The 13,505-nt window shown below is 44.3% G+C and overlaps 1 protein-coding gene across 6 annotated transcripts in view; it reads right to left on the bottom strand.

Annotated features, from left to right (window-relative positions):
- Positions 1–13,505, bottom strand: part of CADPS (calcium dependent secretion activator) — a 484,159-nt gene that overhangs the window by 152,231 nt on the left and 318,423 nt on the right. For all 6 annotated transcript variants that reach the window (XM_003785525.1, XM_003785526.2, XM_003785527.2 and 3 more), the window contains 2 exons: positions 10,789–10,897; positions 3,452–3,664 (listed from right to left, as the gene is read on the bottom strand). In XM_003785525.1, the coding sequence (XP_003785573.1) occupies positions 3,452–3,664; positions 10,789–10,897 (322 nt within the window). The remainder of the gene's footprint in view (positions 1–3,451; positions 3,665–10,788; positions 10,898–13,505) is intronic.

Here is a 13,505-nt window from a genome sequence, read left to right as displayed (position 1 = left end):
AAAAAAGTAACCATGGCACTGTTGGGATTAAAAGTATCCATGGCACTATCTTGATAAGGACTGCCATATATAGAACCACTGGGTACAGTTGTGCAGTTGGGACACTGCACAACTCAATGGGTACCATTTATGTTTTTGTCTATGTGAAAGGTACCTGCTATAGTATGCAATCTGTACACAGGTGATAGTGGTGGCCTTGTTTTTATAGAACCTGGAAGGGCTTCGCACTCTCTGGAGACCCCCCTCTATTCCTGGGCAGTGATTAAGGATACAAGAGAGAAGAAGGTGGATCTAACACCAGGTACTGATGAACCCCAGAAATGTGCATTCTCACTTATCTCTCTTATTTCACATCCTCTCTAAGGATTATATACCCTCCAAATTGTAACCCTTAGGATTTTGCTTTGGATGTCCCATTTAATAAAAGTTCCCTAGGATAACATAACACTGTCTATATTCAGGTGAATCTTTCTGTTTTTTTTCTTTTTTTGAGACAGAATCTCACTATGTTGCCCTCAGTAGTGTGCTGTGGCATCACAGCTCACAGCAACCTTGAACTCTTGGGCTCAAGCGATTCTCTTGCCTTAGCCTCCTAAGTAGCTGGGACTACAGGTACCTGCCACAACATTTGGTTATTTTTTGGTTGCAGTTGTCATTGTTGTTTACAGCTGGGGCCAGGCTCAAACTTGCCAGCGTCAGCGTATGTGGCTGGCGCCCTCCTCACTGAGCTATGGATGCTGAGCCATGACCAGCATTTTTGTTTCATAACTAAATGAATCCTATGCTCAGAGGAAAATCTGACTCAGGAATCTCTCTCTTTTTTACTCCGTATCTGGTCTCCATTTAATTTTATCCCTCAACGTCCTTCCTCTTCCCCGTATGAGTGAGGAAGAGGTAGGGCTCATCGCAAACGATGTAGCAATTTCTTAATCTGGGCGGATGACAGGACAGAGACACACTGAATGTAAGGTGAAATGACTTTAGAAGAAATGGAGGTTATTTGGAAATAAGACCGTATTTTCCAAATATCACCTGATATATGTGTTGTATGAGGTTGATTTGGATGGTGATTACACTTAGAACCTCTTTTCTAACATGCAGGTAATTCCCCTTCAGGTGAATATGATAGGATATGTTCTCTCCAAATGCATTAAAAAGGAGTGTTCTGGGCAAGTGGAGAAAGGAATCCCACCACCCAGTTGTTTTAGAAAAATCAAACACATATTGGGTATGTTTTATTTCAACTAATGACTTTTGCTCTCTTTGTTGTTTTCAAATCAATCCAGGTGACAAGATGTTCAAAAAAACAAGAAGAGAGTGGGGGCTTGGTGGTGGCTGTGGGCAGGAAGGCTGGCCCTTCTCACTCAATCCCTTGCTTATTCTTTCATGATTTTCCATGTGGGAGCTCAGAGTGATTGTGTGGTATTTATAATGTCCCACAAAGGCAGGCATCTTCCTTTAAGAAACCATTAACATTGGACTTTTTGACTTTTTTTTGAGATAGAGTCTTGCTATGTTGCCCAGGCTAGAGAGCTGTGGCTGCAGCCTATCTCACGGCAACCTCAGACTCCTGGTCTCAAGTCATCCTCCTGCCTCTCAGCCTCCCAAGTTGCTAAGACTATAGGTGTCCACCAAAATGCCCAGCTCATTTTTCTCTTTTTTAGTAGAGATGGGGCCCTTGCTCTTGCTCAGGCTGGTCTCGAACTCTTGAGCTCAAGGGGTCCTCCTGCCCTGGCCTCCCAGAGTGCTGGGATTACAGACCACTGTGCCTGGTGTGAACTTTCACTATTGGAATTCATTAATTTCATTAGGCGTTTGCTATCTCCTAATATGTTGTATTTCATCAGCAGCAAGGGTGCTGTAAGTTTTAGGAACACAATTTTGTCAGACAGTAGTGGAACATGGCAGTGGGATCCACATTCATATTTTGCTTAGAGCCACAGAGGAGAGACTGTAGGGTAAGAGCTTAGGTCAGAGGCGAGTGCTCTGCTTTGGAGCTTTTGTGCTTGCTTTTCTTTTTGCTATAATTCCCTTTCCTGAAATATTTGCAGGCTGACTACCTACCATTTAGGCACAAACTCAGAGAATTTTTTTTTTTTGAGACAGTTTCACTTTGTCACCCTTTGTAGAATGCCGCGCTGTCACAGCTCACAGCAACCTCAAACTCTTGGGCTCAAGCAATCCTCTTGCCTCAGCCTCTGGAATAGCTGAGACTACAGGTGCCCCCCACAATGCCTGGCTATTTTTAGAGATGCGATCTTGCTCTGGCTCAGGTTGGTTTCAAACCTGTGAGCTCAGTTAAGCCACCAGGCTTGGCCTCCCAGAGTGTTGGGATTACAGGCATGAGTCACAGCGCCTGGCCCTAAAGAGGTGGCTTCTTCGATCATATATAATGTCCTGGACTCTTCTCTCAGTCCCCACTATGTGACATTCTTCATGGTATTTAGTAATGTCTGAATCTATCTTATTTACCTGTTGACTCATTTGCTGTCCAGACTCCCCTGCTGCAATGTAGGTATTAGGAGAGCAGAGACCTCATCTGCCTGCCTCGTCTGTATGTCTTGCCTCTGGGCAATTGCTCAGTAAACTGGACTCAATGAGTAGATTCCACACAAAGGTAAGGAATTACCATGATGACTGCTAAACATGACTTGTGTCTGAGCTATCGCTGATAGACTCGATAGTCAGGGTGAGGCAAACGTCTCTGTTTAGGGTGAATGTTTGATACTAAAATGAATTACTTAATCGGATGCTTTCTATTGCCATTTTCTTTGTTTTAGTAAACCTTTCCAAGCATATCTTAGCTTTCCCCTTACCCTGTACTTGTTGGGAGATAAAAGTCATTTTAGGTAGCAAGAAATTAAATGGATGCAGAGGTAAGAAGAGGAAAAATCCCCTAGAATATGAACTAGGGCTGTTAAAGGAGATGGTTTCATTTTTGGATCTCTGATATTTTAGCTCAGAATGGGATCTTAGGTACCATGTTTTGTTTTTTTTTTTTTCTTTTTTCATTGCATGTGATAATGTCATCATTTATTTTTAAATGGTTCTAAATTGCAGATTTAAGTTTCTTTCAAATCAACCCTATTTTTAAAGTACTTTTAATAGGAAGAAATGAAGCAAGGACATACATAATCTACTAATCTTTGAAGGACTCAAACAAATACATGTTTGGCTGTGAATTCCAAACTCTCTCCAAAATAAAGAGATGAAAAGCCACCTGAAATATGCTTTCCTCTGTTCAGTCCTCGGGGGGAGAATGTCAAGTATTGCACTTTAAAATTACTTGTAGCTAACACTTTGTCCCAACTTTCCCTCTGAATTCACTATGTTTGGAACAAATAAGGCTTTATGAACCTTAAACATAAAAGCAAGTAGATTTTCTAATTCAACTTTGGAAGATTTACTTTACGCTATAGGGCTATTTTTAAAAAATGGCACATTTACTTACAAAATTGAGAGATGGGGGCATCCAGCTGAGGCACGTTCCCTCCCTTGGCGTTGAGCTTCTGGACTTGGGTTGGGGGTACAGGCTTGTGTGACTGCCCGGTGGCCCGATACATGGCTTGGACCCACAGGATACGATCTTGCTCATCGTCACTTGCAAATATCACTGTGTCTCCTTCCTTGACTGCATTGAAGAAGGCTCGGCCACCCTCCAAACCTGGGAGAGAAGGAAGTCATAGCATCTATTAAGCCGATTTGCAGTGTTCTCAGCAGGACTCAGCCCTTGGGAAAGCTGTTTCGGCTGCTTTGTCTTGGGCTAGAGGAGAGGAATAGTGATTCATCTAGGATGGGAAGTCTGAGACCCACTTGGCTACAGAGGGTGTGGACCCTGATGTTAAAGAGGCATTTCTGAGCCTGGCTTTTGTCTCTTTTTGTCCTGCTGGGGACAGAACTGTCAACAGGCTGCCTGCTGGCTAGGCAAACATCTGCTTGTAAATTTGCTATTTGTTTTCCCATCTTTAGAAACAAACAAGCAAACAACCTCTGTTTACCCCACCTCTCCCTTCAGCTGTTCTTTACAGTGAAAGGGAGCTCTCTACCCAGGCTTCTCAAATTTTAGTTCCCATATGAATCCCCCGGCACTTTGTTAAAATGCAGCTTCTGAAGTCTGGACTGGAGGGTGAGACTCAGTATCTCCAACCAGCTCCCCAGTGATGCAGATGGTGTCGGCCTGAGGACCACACTTTGAGGAACAAGGGTCTGTCTCTTGTGCTGCCTTCCAGCACCTCCAGTCAGGCTGCTGCCCCACAGAAACTTCTCTAAGGTCACCAATGACCTTCACATTGCTGAATCCAATGATCAATTCCAAGTCCTTATTTTCTGTGATCCACTGACCTATCGGCAGCATGTGACACTCACTCCCTTCTCTTCAAAATGGAGAAGGTGACTATCCAAGGGACTGTAACATATTGGTCAAGGGACGAAGGCTGTCAACACGAGGATCTTCCATTGTGTTCATGTGATGCATGTCCAGTCTATGAAATTAGGTCAACTTAAGGAGTCAATGTAGGGAGGGGGTCAACTATGAAGGTTCTGCTGTACTCTCCTTTCTGTCTTTTCATGTTTTGAAATAGGGTGTCACTTTATCACCTGAGCAAGAGAGCAGTGCCTTATCATAGCTCACAACAGCCTCAACCTTCTGGACTCAAGCGATCCTCCTGCCTCAGCCTCCTGAGAAGCTGGGACAAGAGGCATCTCCCACAATGCCTGGCTAATTTTTCTATTCTTTGTAGAGACAGGGTCTCACTATTGCCTGTCTTAAACTCCTGACCTCCTGGCCTCAAGCTATTCCCCATTTTTACCTCCTAAAGTGCTAGGATTACAAGCATGAGCCACTGTGCCTGGGCTAAAATATTTTCTTCACTTGGCTTCCTGAAAATCTGATTTTCCTCCTACCTTCCTGGCCCTGCTGCTTCTCAGTCTAGTTTGCTGGTCCCTCCTCCTCCTCTTGAACTTTCAGTGTTGGAGCATCCTGACATTCTGTCCTTACACTTCTTCTCTTCTTCATCTGCCCTCTCTCCCCTGGTGACTGCCCTCCAGCCTTTAAATGCCACAAATTTACCAATGGTTCTCCCATGTCCACCTCCCCCTGGACCTTGTCACTAAAGTCCAGCCCTGAATGCCAAATGGCTTTCTTGAACCCGGTTGACCCCTGATATCCAGCACACATCCCAAGCCTGCCATACTCAACATTGTCACTCTCAACACACCCCCTCCTCTCCATCTCAGTAAACCTGAGCCCCTTTCTCTAGGTGCTTAATACCACAATCGTGGGGTCAGCTTGGACTCTTACTGTCCATTGCCAGTGGGTCCTGAAATTCAGATGGTTCCTCCTTCAAGATACTACCAGGTTTGACTGTTTCTTCCACCTCCAGTGATGGCACCTGCATCCGGCCATCTAACTGCCTCCATCCTCATTCTCTATAGTCTATTCTGACATGGTGCTCAGCATGTTTGATACAGCATAAGAATCAGGTCACGTCACTCTTCTGCTCAAAACCTGCCAGAGCCTCTGCATTCTACTCAGAGGAAAAGCTGAGGTTCTGACAAGGTCTGCAGGGTCCCATGTGAACTGGCCCTCCACACCTCTCACCTCCTCTCCGAGTACTCACTGCCCCTCTGCACGCACATACTTTCTTCACTGGAGCCATATTGACCCATTGCTATTCCTTCCACTCTAGATGCTCTAGACATTCTCACCTCAGGACCTTTGCACTTGCTGTTACCTGTGCCTGGAACACCCTTCTTCCAAATAGCAGCATGACTTGGATCTTAACCTTCACCCCTTCAGATCTTTGCTTAAATGTCCCTTTCCTGCTGAGGTCTTCCCTGATGTCCATCCCCTGTTACCCATCTCTCTTATTTCATTTTTCTCCATTGCTCTTATTACCTTGTAGCAAACTACACAGTTTACTTTAAGGACTGGGAATTTTTGTCTGTTTTGTTTGGTGTTATATCCTTGGTGCTTAGCAAGTGCATGGCACACAGCAGGTGCTCAACAAACAACTGCTGAATAAATGAAGATGCTATACACCTATCTTTTTTTCACAGGCAGTTCTCAAGGTTAGACTTTAGAGAGGTAGGTGGAAGGCTCTCTTGGCAGGCCAAGGCTGCACCGTGTTCATCAACATCTAGAAACCGCCTTTTGGGTTACTTGGTTTGCTGCATATCTTCAGCAGGTTCCCATCATCTCCTTACCTCTTAGTTAGAAACTGAGAGAATGAATGAATGATTAGCAACTTCAAATTTCCAATGAAGTCCAGTCAATAACACATGTTGGAAAAAAATTTCTGGTGACATTATGACTTCTTCATTATGTTGACAACATTAATTGAGGTGTCCATTCTGCAAGAGCAGGTTTATCTTGGTAGTTTTGACTTACAGCGGCCAGGGATAGGGGATGATGAATCCCTTCTTTATATGGGGAGTTTGTTATATAAAATCTTTTTGGTGGTTATAATTACCAGGGAATATTTTGCCTAATTTCTTACGGAAGGTTTTAAAATGTAATTTAAGTAGGAAGATGTATTAATTAGCAAGCTGGGAAAACCTGCTGAACTTAATGGATGGCACAATAAAAATGAGGGTTCTGGCAGAGAAGGGAGGAGGAATAAAATCTTTGCGAGATGCTTTATGCTTGAAAAGTGAGCACTAAGGAGTTAAAGGGAAGAGGGGTGTCAACTGACCTTTCTATAGTCTAGTTCATGGTAAACTTAGCTACTTTGTTACGGGCAGGGGATTCTAGGACAGACACTATAGGGAGGGCACTTTTACCACCATCCTGCCTGTCTCTTTCCCAGGGCCTGCTGCTGGGAATGAGGATACTGTATACCTGTTCCAAAAGTCTGTTCGTGGGATTACTTTGGGAAACAGAGAGACCTCTCTTCTATAATCATTCATGGGTAGAAATTGATGCTAAGAAATTTTCTATGTTTTTAATCTTTCAAACAGCACTATGATTTAAGTATTATTATTCCCATTTTGCAGATAAGCAAACTGAGTCCTGGAGAGGTGATACTGGAACCGGAACTGCTCACCTATATTGCTGCAAAGTCTGAACACCATGGACTGGCAAGCACAAACAGCTCTCCGAAGGGTTGTAGTTGTTGTTATTGTTGTTATTATTATTATTATTATTTTTTTTTTGAGACAGAGTCTCACTTTGTTGCCCTGAGAAGAGTACTGTGGCATCATAGCTCACAGCAACCTCAAAGTCTTGGGCTTGAGCAACCCTTTTGTCTCCCGAAGAGCTGGGATTACAGGTGCACGCCACCACACCCAGCTAATTTTTCTATTTTTAGTAGAGATGGTGTCTCACTCTTGCTTAGGCTGGTCTCAAACTCCTGAGCTCAAGCAATCCACCTATCTCAGGTTCCCAGAGTGCTGGGATTACAGGTGAGCCACTGAGCCCAGCTGGAAGCATCATTATTAACAATAGGATGAAACTTAATTGTGGAGTGAGCAAGGCAAAGAGAAATATCTAAAGTAACAGCAGTAGCGGCAAGGACAGCAGCAGAGAGCAATGGAAATTTTTTAGAAAGCAGGAGAAGCCCAGGGCAGGCCACTGCGGGCAAGGAGGAGGGAGAAGAGCTGCGCAGCTGAAGAGAAGCGGGAGAGGAGAGAGCAGAGTGAACATTCACACAAGCCACCAAGGCAGCAGAGTCTCAGAAAACTGCAATGCCTGGGGGTGGAACAGGGCCAGTATGAACTGTGACATGGCTTGGGCTCTCTGTGGAGGGGACTAGCTCAGTCCTGCAGGTACTGACCTGTGAAGAGTGGGAGGACTCAGCTGGGGACACAGGGAGACAGACCAGGTCGAGAATGCTGGCCAGCTCTCTATAGGGAGAGATTACTGTTCTAACCACTTGCTTGGCTGCGCTCTATTTACAAGGGTAAGAGAGGTCTCCATGAGTTGTCCAAGATTAATTAATTCAATAAATTGTGCCATTACATTATTCTAGATGAATATTCTTTCATTTGAAGTTTAATTACTCAATCGAATAGGAACTGAGAGATTGTCGCATACTCTCCAAAGCACATTTTCATTTTTAGTTTAAAAGGAGTAGCTTGTAAATAAAACTTACATGGGGTCATTTACCAGTCTCTAAATTAACATTTCAATGACTCAATCAGTAGAGTTTTGTAACGCAAATGCATGGGTCTAAGAGACTACCTGGATCCAGGCTGATACTAAGTCATAGGTATCCAGTTTCATCCCTCTCTTCTGTGGTGGAGTGGACTGGACTACAAGGGTACTTAGCCCATAAACATAGCCACCAGTGGGGGCCATTGACAACCCCGATAAAGCCAAGGGTAGGTGAGGAAAGAGGTAGCCTGATACTGTCTTCTCCATTGTCAACCATCAGAGAGCAGTCAAGGAGGCCCCTCACATCTTTGAGGGCATTAGCTAAAATGTGCACTGCTCAGCTCTCAGGCCACAGACTTCACTGTGCCCAGGAATCTGCTACGCTGCTCAGTGATAGGAGAGGATTCCGCCCTTCCTTCTTCTGGGTCACAGGTTGAGAGTGGGGCTCAGAAACTTTTATTTTTAGCAAGCACTCTTCAAGAAATTCTGAGTTAGACTTTTCCTGTGGCAAGTGAGAATATTTAAATCTCCATTTTTCATCAAATATTACTTGGGAAATAAATAAAACTTAGCACATGGGAAGACAGAAAGAAGAAGCTGCTTATTATTCTCAAGAACATAAAATCAATTTACATTTTATATCTTTCCATTTATGTCTTTAGTAAAGGAATTTATAAATTATACCCAGTGGGATTGGTGTAACAAGAAATAAAAGAAGCTTTAAAAATACTCTCGAGGTTACACCTTTCGCGTGCAGAAAAGATCACACTCTCCCTGCGTCTGCTTTCATCTAATAACTATAACTTTGCTATAGCTGCTCACGTGCCTATATCTTACTGCACGTGAGTCCCAGCTCAGCCACCAGGCAGCCTTGAGCAATAGCCTGGGACCCCTCAGAATCTGTTTTTTCCTTTACAAAATGGGCTGATGATCCTGGTCCTATCCATGTGTGGGACTATGGTGAGGGCTAAAGGCAATTACGTAGAAGGAAGGAAAGAAGGAGGGAACTGGCTCAAAAGGAATTACTGTCACAAGATGGCACTGGTTTTCCTTCTCAGATTGGCCCTTCAGCCTCCCATTTTAAAAAGTAGGTCTTAGGAATGACGGAATCTATTTCTTTTTTTATTTTGCTTATATGGGACAGAGACTCACCCTCTGTAGAGTGCTGTGGCATCGTGGCTTATAAGCAACCTACGTCAAACTCTTGGCTCAAGCAATCCTTTTGCCTAAGCCTCCCGAGTAGCTGGGACTACAGGTGCCTGCCACAACATCCAGCTATTTTTTCTACTTTCAGGAGGGGGTCTCACTCTTGCTCAGCTGGTCTTGAACTCCTGAGCTTAGGCGATCCACCTGCCTCAGCCTCCCAGAGTGCTGGGATTACAGGTGTGAGCTGCCATATCCAGCTGATTCTATTTCTTTGAAGGCAACCCAATGACTTGAGAAGGACACGAACCACTGCAGAACATTTTAAAGGCAAATCTTGTAATGCAGAACCCCCATCATTCAATAGTGCTTGAAATTGTTTCTTTCAAACTCACAGGTTCTACTCAATAGGAAAGATTTCCAGACAGAGATTTTCCTTAATGCCTATGTGGTCAGTTCTGTATTATACTCTAGGGGGATGCAATTACCTATGAATGTCTGCCGAGTGGGGCTGGTCCAAGTCACTGCAGGGTGAGCGGCTCAGGGTGCTAATTTTCCTACATGGGCTGGGCCCAGGGCCTTCCCTATCACACCTTTTCAGGTTAACACCCCATCTTCTCTCAAACTCTGTTTTTCTTTTCTGTGTATTTTGTTGCATGTGGAAGAGCAATATGGGAGTAGAAAAAAAGGTTTTGGGCCAAATAATGCAGTATGGTTGGAAATGCTTTCCTTGTGCAGATTTGGCATAAAAATAAACTTCTCCGGGAGAAGGCTGTTGGTGCTTGTTGTTCATTAATATGCTGAAATGATTTCGCACCCCCCCTCCATTTTGAAGGTTCTTTGAGGCTGATTTTTATTCATCTTTCTGGGAAAAAGATAAATGGGTGGGGGAGAGGTGCGAGGGGACAGGATGTAGAACTTGGGCAATGTAGAACTTACAAGCAATCCTACCATTTGTGTGGCTCTCTTCGTTACCTAAGGCTCAGGAGCCCAGTGTCTATGCTTGTGAATTGGTGTCTTCTTAGGAAAAAAGACATGTAAGTAGCATTGGCTAGCCTTATGAACTCTTAACCATAGCTGGGGAATATGGACACATAGGACAGGCTTATTCAGTCACAGAGACAAAATCTGCCACACCCACACATCACTGGTGAAAACCACACACACACACATACAGCCATATTCCTTAGTGAACATGTAAAACTTGCTTTTTCAGAAGTTATTTTTAAGCTTTGTATGGTAAAGTCCATATTTAACATGGGTATAGGCATGCAAAAGAAAAATACTTTATTATTTCTTTTTGGTTTTAAACCAGAGAATGCTTTGAGTCAAAACCAAAGTCCTAGGTCCTAGGTTCAGATGACATTTAACCAACCAGGACAGAAACTCCATGAGATCAAGGACTATGGCTGTCGCGGTCACAGGAGAAACCCTCAGTAAATGAATGAGCCTAGTCCCCAGCCTGGAGTAAGTGCCCAGCAAATATTAGTTGACCATTGGTTTGGGAAGGTTGAGAGTTTTCTGGGCTCACGGCCTAGAGGGCAGGTGAATACCTGGCTGGGGGTCGGTGTAATCCACAGTGTAGCCATCCAGCTGCAGGAGTTCCTGAGGCTCTGCTTTCTTCTCCCGATAACTGCACATGGCAAACGTGTACTGACTCACCTGGTAAGGAAAAGCAGGGTGTGAGGTTGGTCCCCAAGAGCCTGTTTTCCCCAAAGAAGCCCTCCTCATAGAACCATGTCCCTTCCCTTGAGGCTCTGTACGCAGTGGCTGGGTTCAAATTGAGTTTTGCTCTCTCTTGGCTGTGTGGATTTGAGAAGTTATTTAGTCCCTAGGGTCCTCTGTTACCTCACCTATAGGGTGGATATAATCTTAGAACTTATGTTACAGGCTTACTGTAAGGATTGAATGAGTATACACTTGGAATATACTTAGAATCTGTTCCTGGCATTTAGTAAGTGCTCAATAGGTGTTAGCTATCATGACTATTACTGTTGTTATAGCCAGGTTAAGCTTAAATGTGATTGCCATTTTTGCAGGTTGGTGGCAATTTTATAGGTTCTGTGTAATATGAGCATGGCCCTGGCTGGGACTGCTATGCTTGCAGATATAACATGGACCTTTTGGTCCAAAGTTAGAGACCACTAGACATTCATTTGTTTATGCCTTTTTATTTCAGCATTTTATTTTTTGCAGCATTTTGCTTGGCATGGAGCTGCACACTGTGTCCCCCTCCCCCTGCCCTCCTCCCACTGAAAGAGTGCTTTTGGTTGCTTTAAAAGTCTTCCCTTCATCTCAGACAAGTGTAGGAATGACATGCTGTCACAAGCAATGAGCACTCCTTCACTAGGTGCCAGTCACAGTAGAGCAATCCTCAGCTCCCAATGGCACGGCCATTGTCACTGGTGCCCTAAGTGGCAGCCCTCACTCTATGGACGGGATCCATGCCAGCGCAGGGTGGGTGCTCGCAGCTGCAGGCCCGCCTTCAGGACCCTGTTGCCACCATGCAGCTCGACCAGTCTGTAGACTTAGCATTTCTGCATCTGGCTCATGTGCGAGGAGGCTGCAGCAAAGCAAGAGTCCACCCTGCTTTGAGCTAAAAGCTCTCAGGCCTGTTTACCATCCATGGATGTCAAACGTCTTGGCGTGGAGTGCCGCATCGCTCGTCCCTTAGTTCCCTTTATTAAAAGAGACATTCTAAGTGAACTTTGATCCCAGCTGAGGACATTTTTAGTCTCCTCTCTGGTATGATTTGCCTCTTTTTTCTTTTAATGGCAAAAAGAAATTGGTATTCTTGAGGCCCACACCCGTTTCCAACAGGGTGCAAGGCTTGGAGGTCTCCCTGGCGAGATGAAGGCTGGCCACATGAGAAGGTTTTGGTGGTTGGTTGCTGCCCTCTGTTGGATCCTGATGAAAACTTAACCACCCACCCTGAGTTTCTTTATAGTGCATAGACAGGGTTTGGAGAACTTCCATTGCCAGGCCAGGTTGCTAGGAGTATTTTCACAAGGGAACATGTACTAATTTTTTGTAATAAGCGGAACCACCGATTACATTCTCTGCTTCTAAAATGGAAGGTTAAGAGTACAAGTGGGGGTTCCCACGGGCCTGGGGTCCCATCCCAGCTCAGATAAGCTATCCCCTCTCTAAGCCTCAAAGTCCTTATCTGCATTTTATCCACATCTTGTTGTGGCTGGAGGACTAACTGAGCCTGACATACCACGGGTGATACCCACAGACCAAACACTCAGTATATGCATTTATATTAACCTCCTCCTTGCATTTGATACTAAGATTCAAATGCAGGGTAGCTCAGGAGGCGTATTTGCTCACTGGAGTCTAGATCCTTTGAAGGAAGGGGTCCTCAGACTTTTTAAACAGGGGGCCAGTTCACTGTCCCTCAGACCATTGGAGGGCCGGACTGCGGGCCCTGGGATGAGTCGGCTGCTAAGTAGGACAGGTAGCGGCAGCAAAAACACCCGGCGGGCCGGATAAATGTCCTAGGCGGGCTGTATGTGGCCCACAGGCCATAGTTTGAGGACGCCTGGTAGGGAGTCATATGTCTTGGTTATTTTTATACCCCTATCAGCAATATCCACAATATAATGAGCTTTCACTAATTGAATCTGTCTGGTTCTAGAAAGTCAAGTATATAAAATCCAATAAAGAGGTGTTTACCCCTCAAATATACTATGTCACTCCCAGCATAGCAGCTGGTGTTAAATTTAACCTGTTACTGGTCATATGGATAACGGATTCCTTTGACCACCCCCCACCACAGGACAGTGATCATAGTTACTGCAGAAAGGGTCTCACGGTGATTTTTTTACCTGGAATTTCTCATCTGGCAACAGTGAGAGATGACATAGTTTGTTAATGTGATTAGCCAAACCGAGAGTTGCTGACACTCACTTGAGATCAGAAAAATATCACAACAGAAGGATGTTATTTCAAGATTCATGCATTTACTATTACTACACAATTTGGGCTTTCTGATTTTTTTTTCCTTTTCTATTTTCGAGGCTTGCTTCTTGGAACGCTGTATGCTGATGCCCTCTTCTGGTTATGTTGCTGAAGTTATTCCCCACAAACCCAATTGGTTTGAGTTGGTAAATAAACTTGAATTGGTTTATTAGGAGCATTTTGATTTAGGATTTGGCAGCTTATTTTAGGGAAATAAAGGATGGGGAGAAGGAATGATTTCTCTTTTGATGATTCCAATTATTGTAAGCTTGGGGGGAACCTCAGTTTTTTTTTTTTTTTTTTTTTT

This window comes from Otolemur garnettii, unplaced genomic scaffold, assembly GCF_000181295.1.
Source record: "Otolemur garnettii isolate 467f Iridium unplaced genomic scaffold, OtoGar3 scaffold00015, whole genome shotgun sequence".
NCBI classification, from domain to species: domain Eukaryota; kingdom Metazoa; phylum Chordata; class Mammalia; order Primates; family Galagidae; genus Otolemur; species Otolemur garnettii.
This window is presented reverse-complemented; position numbering and strand designations above follow the sequence as displayed.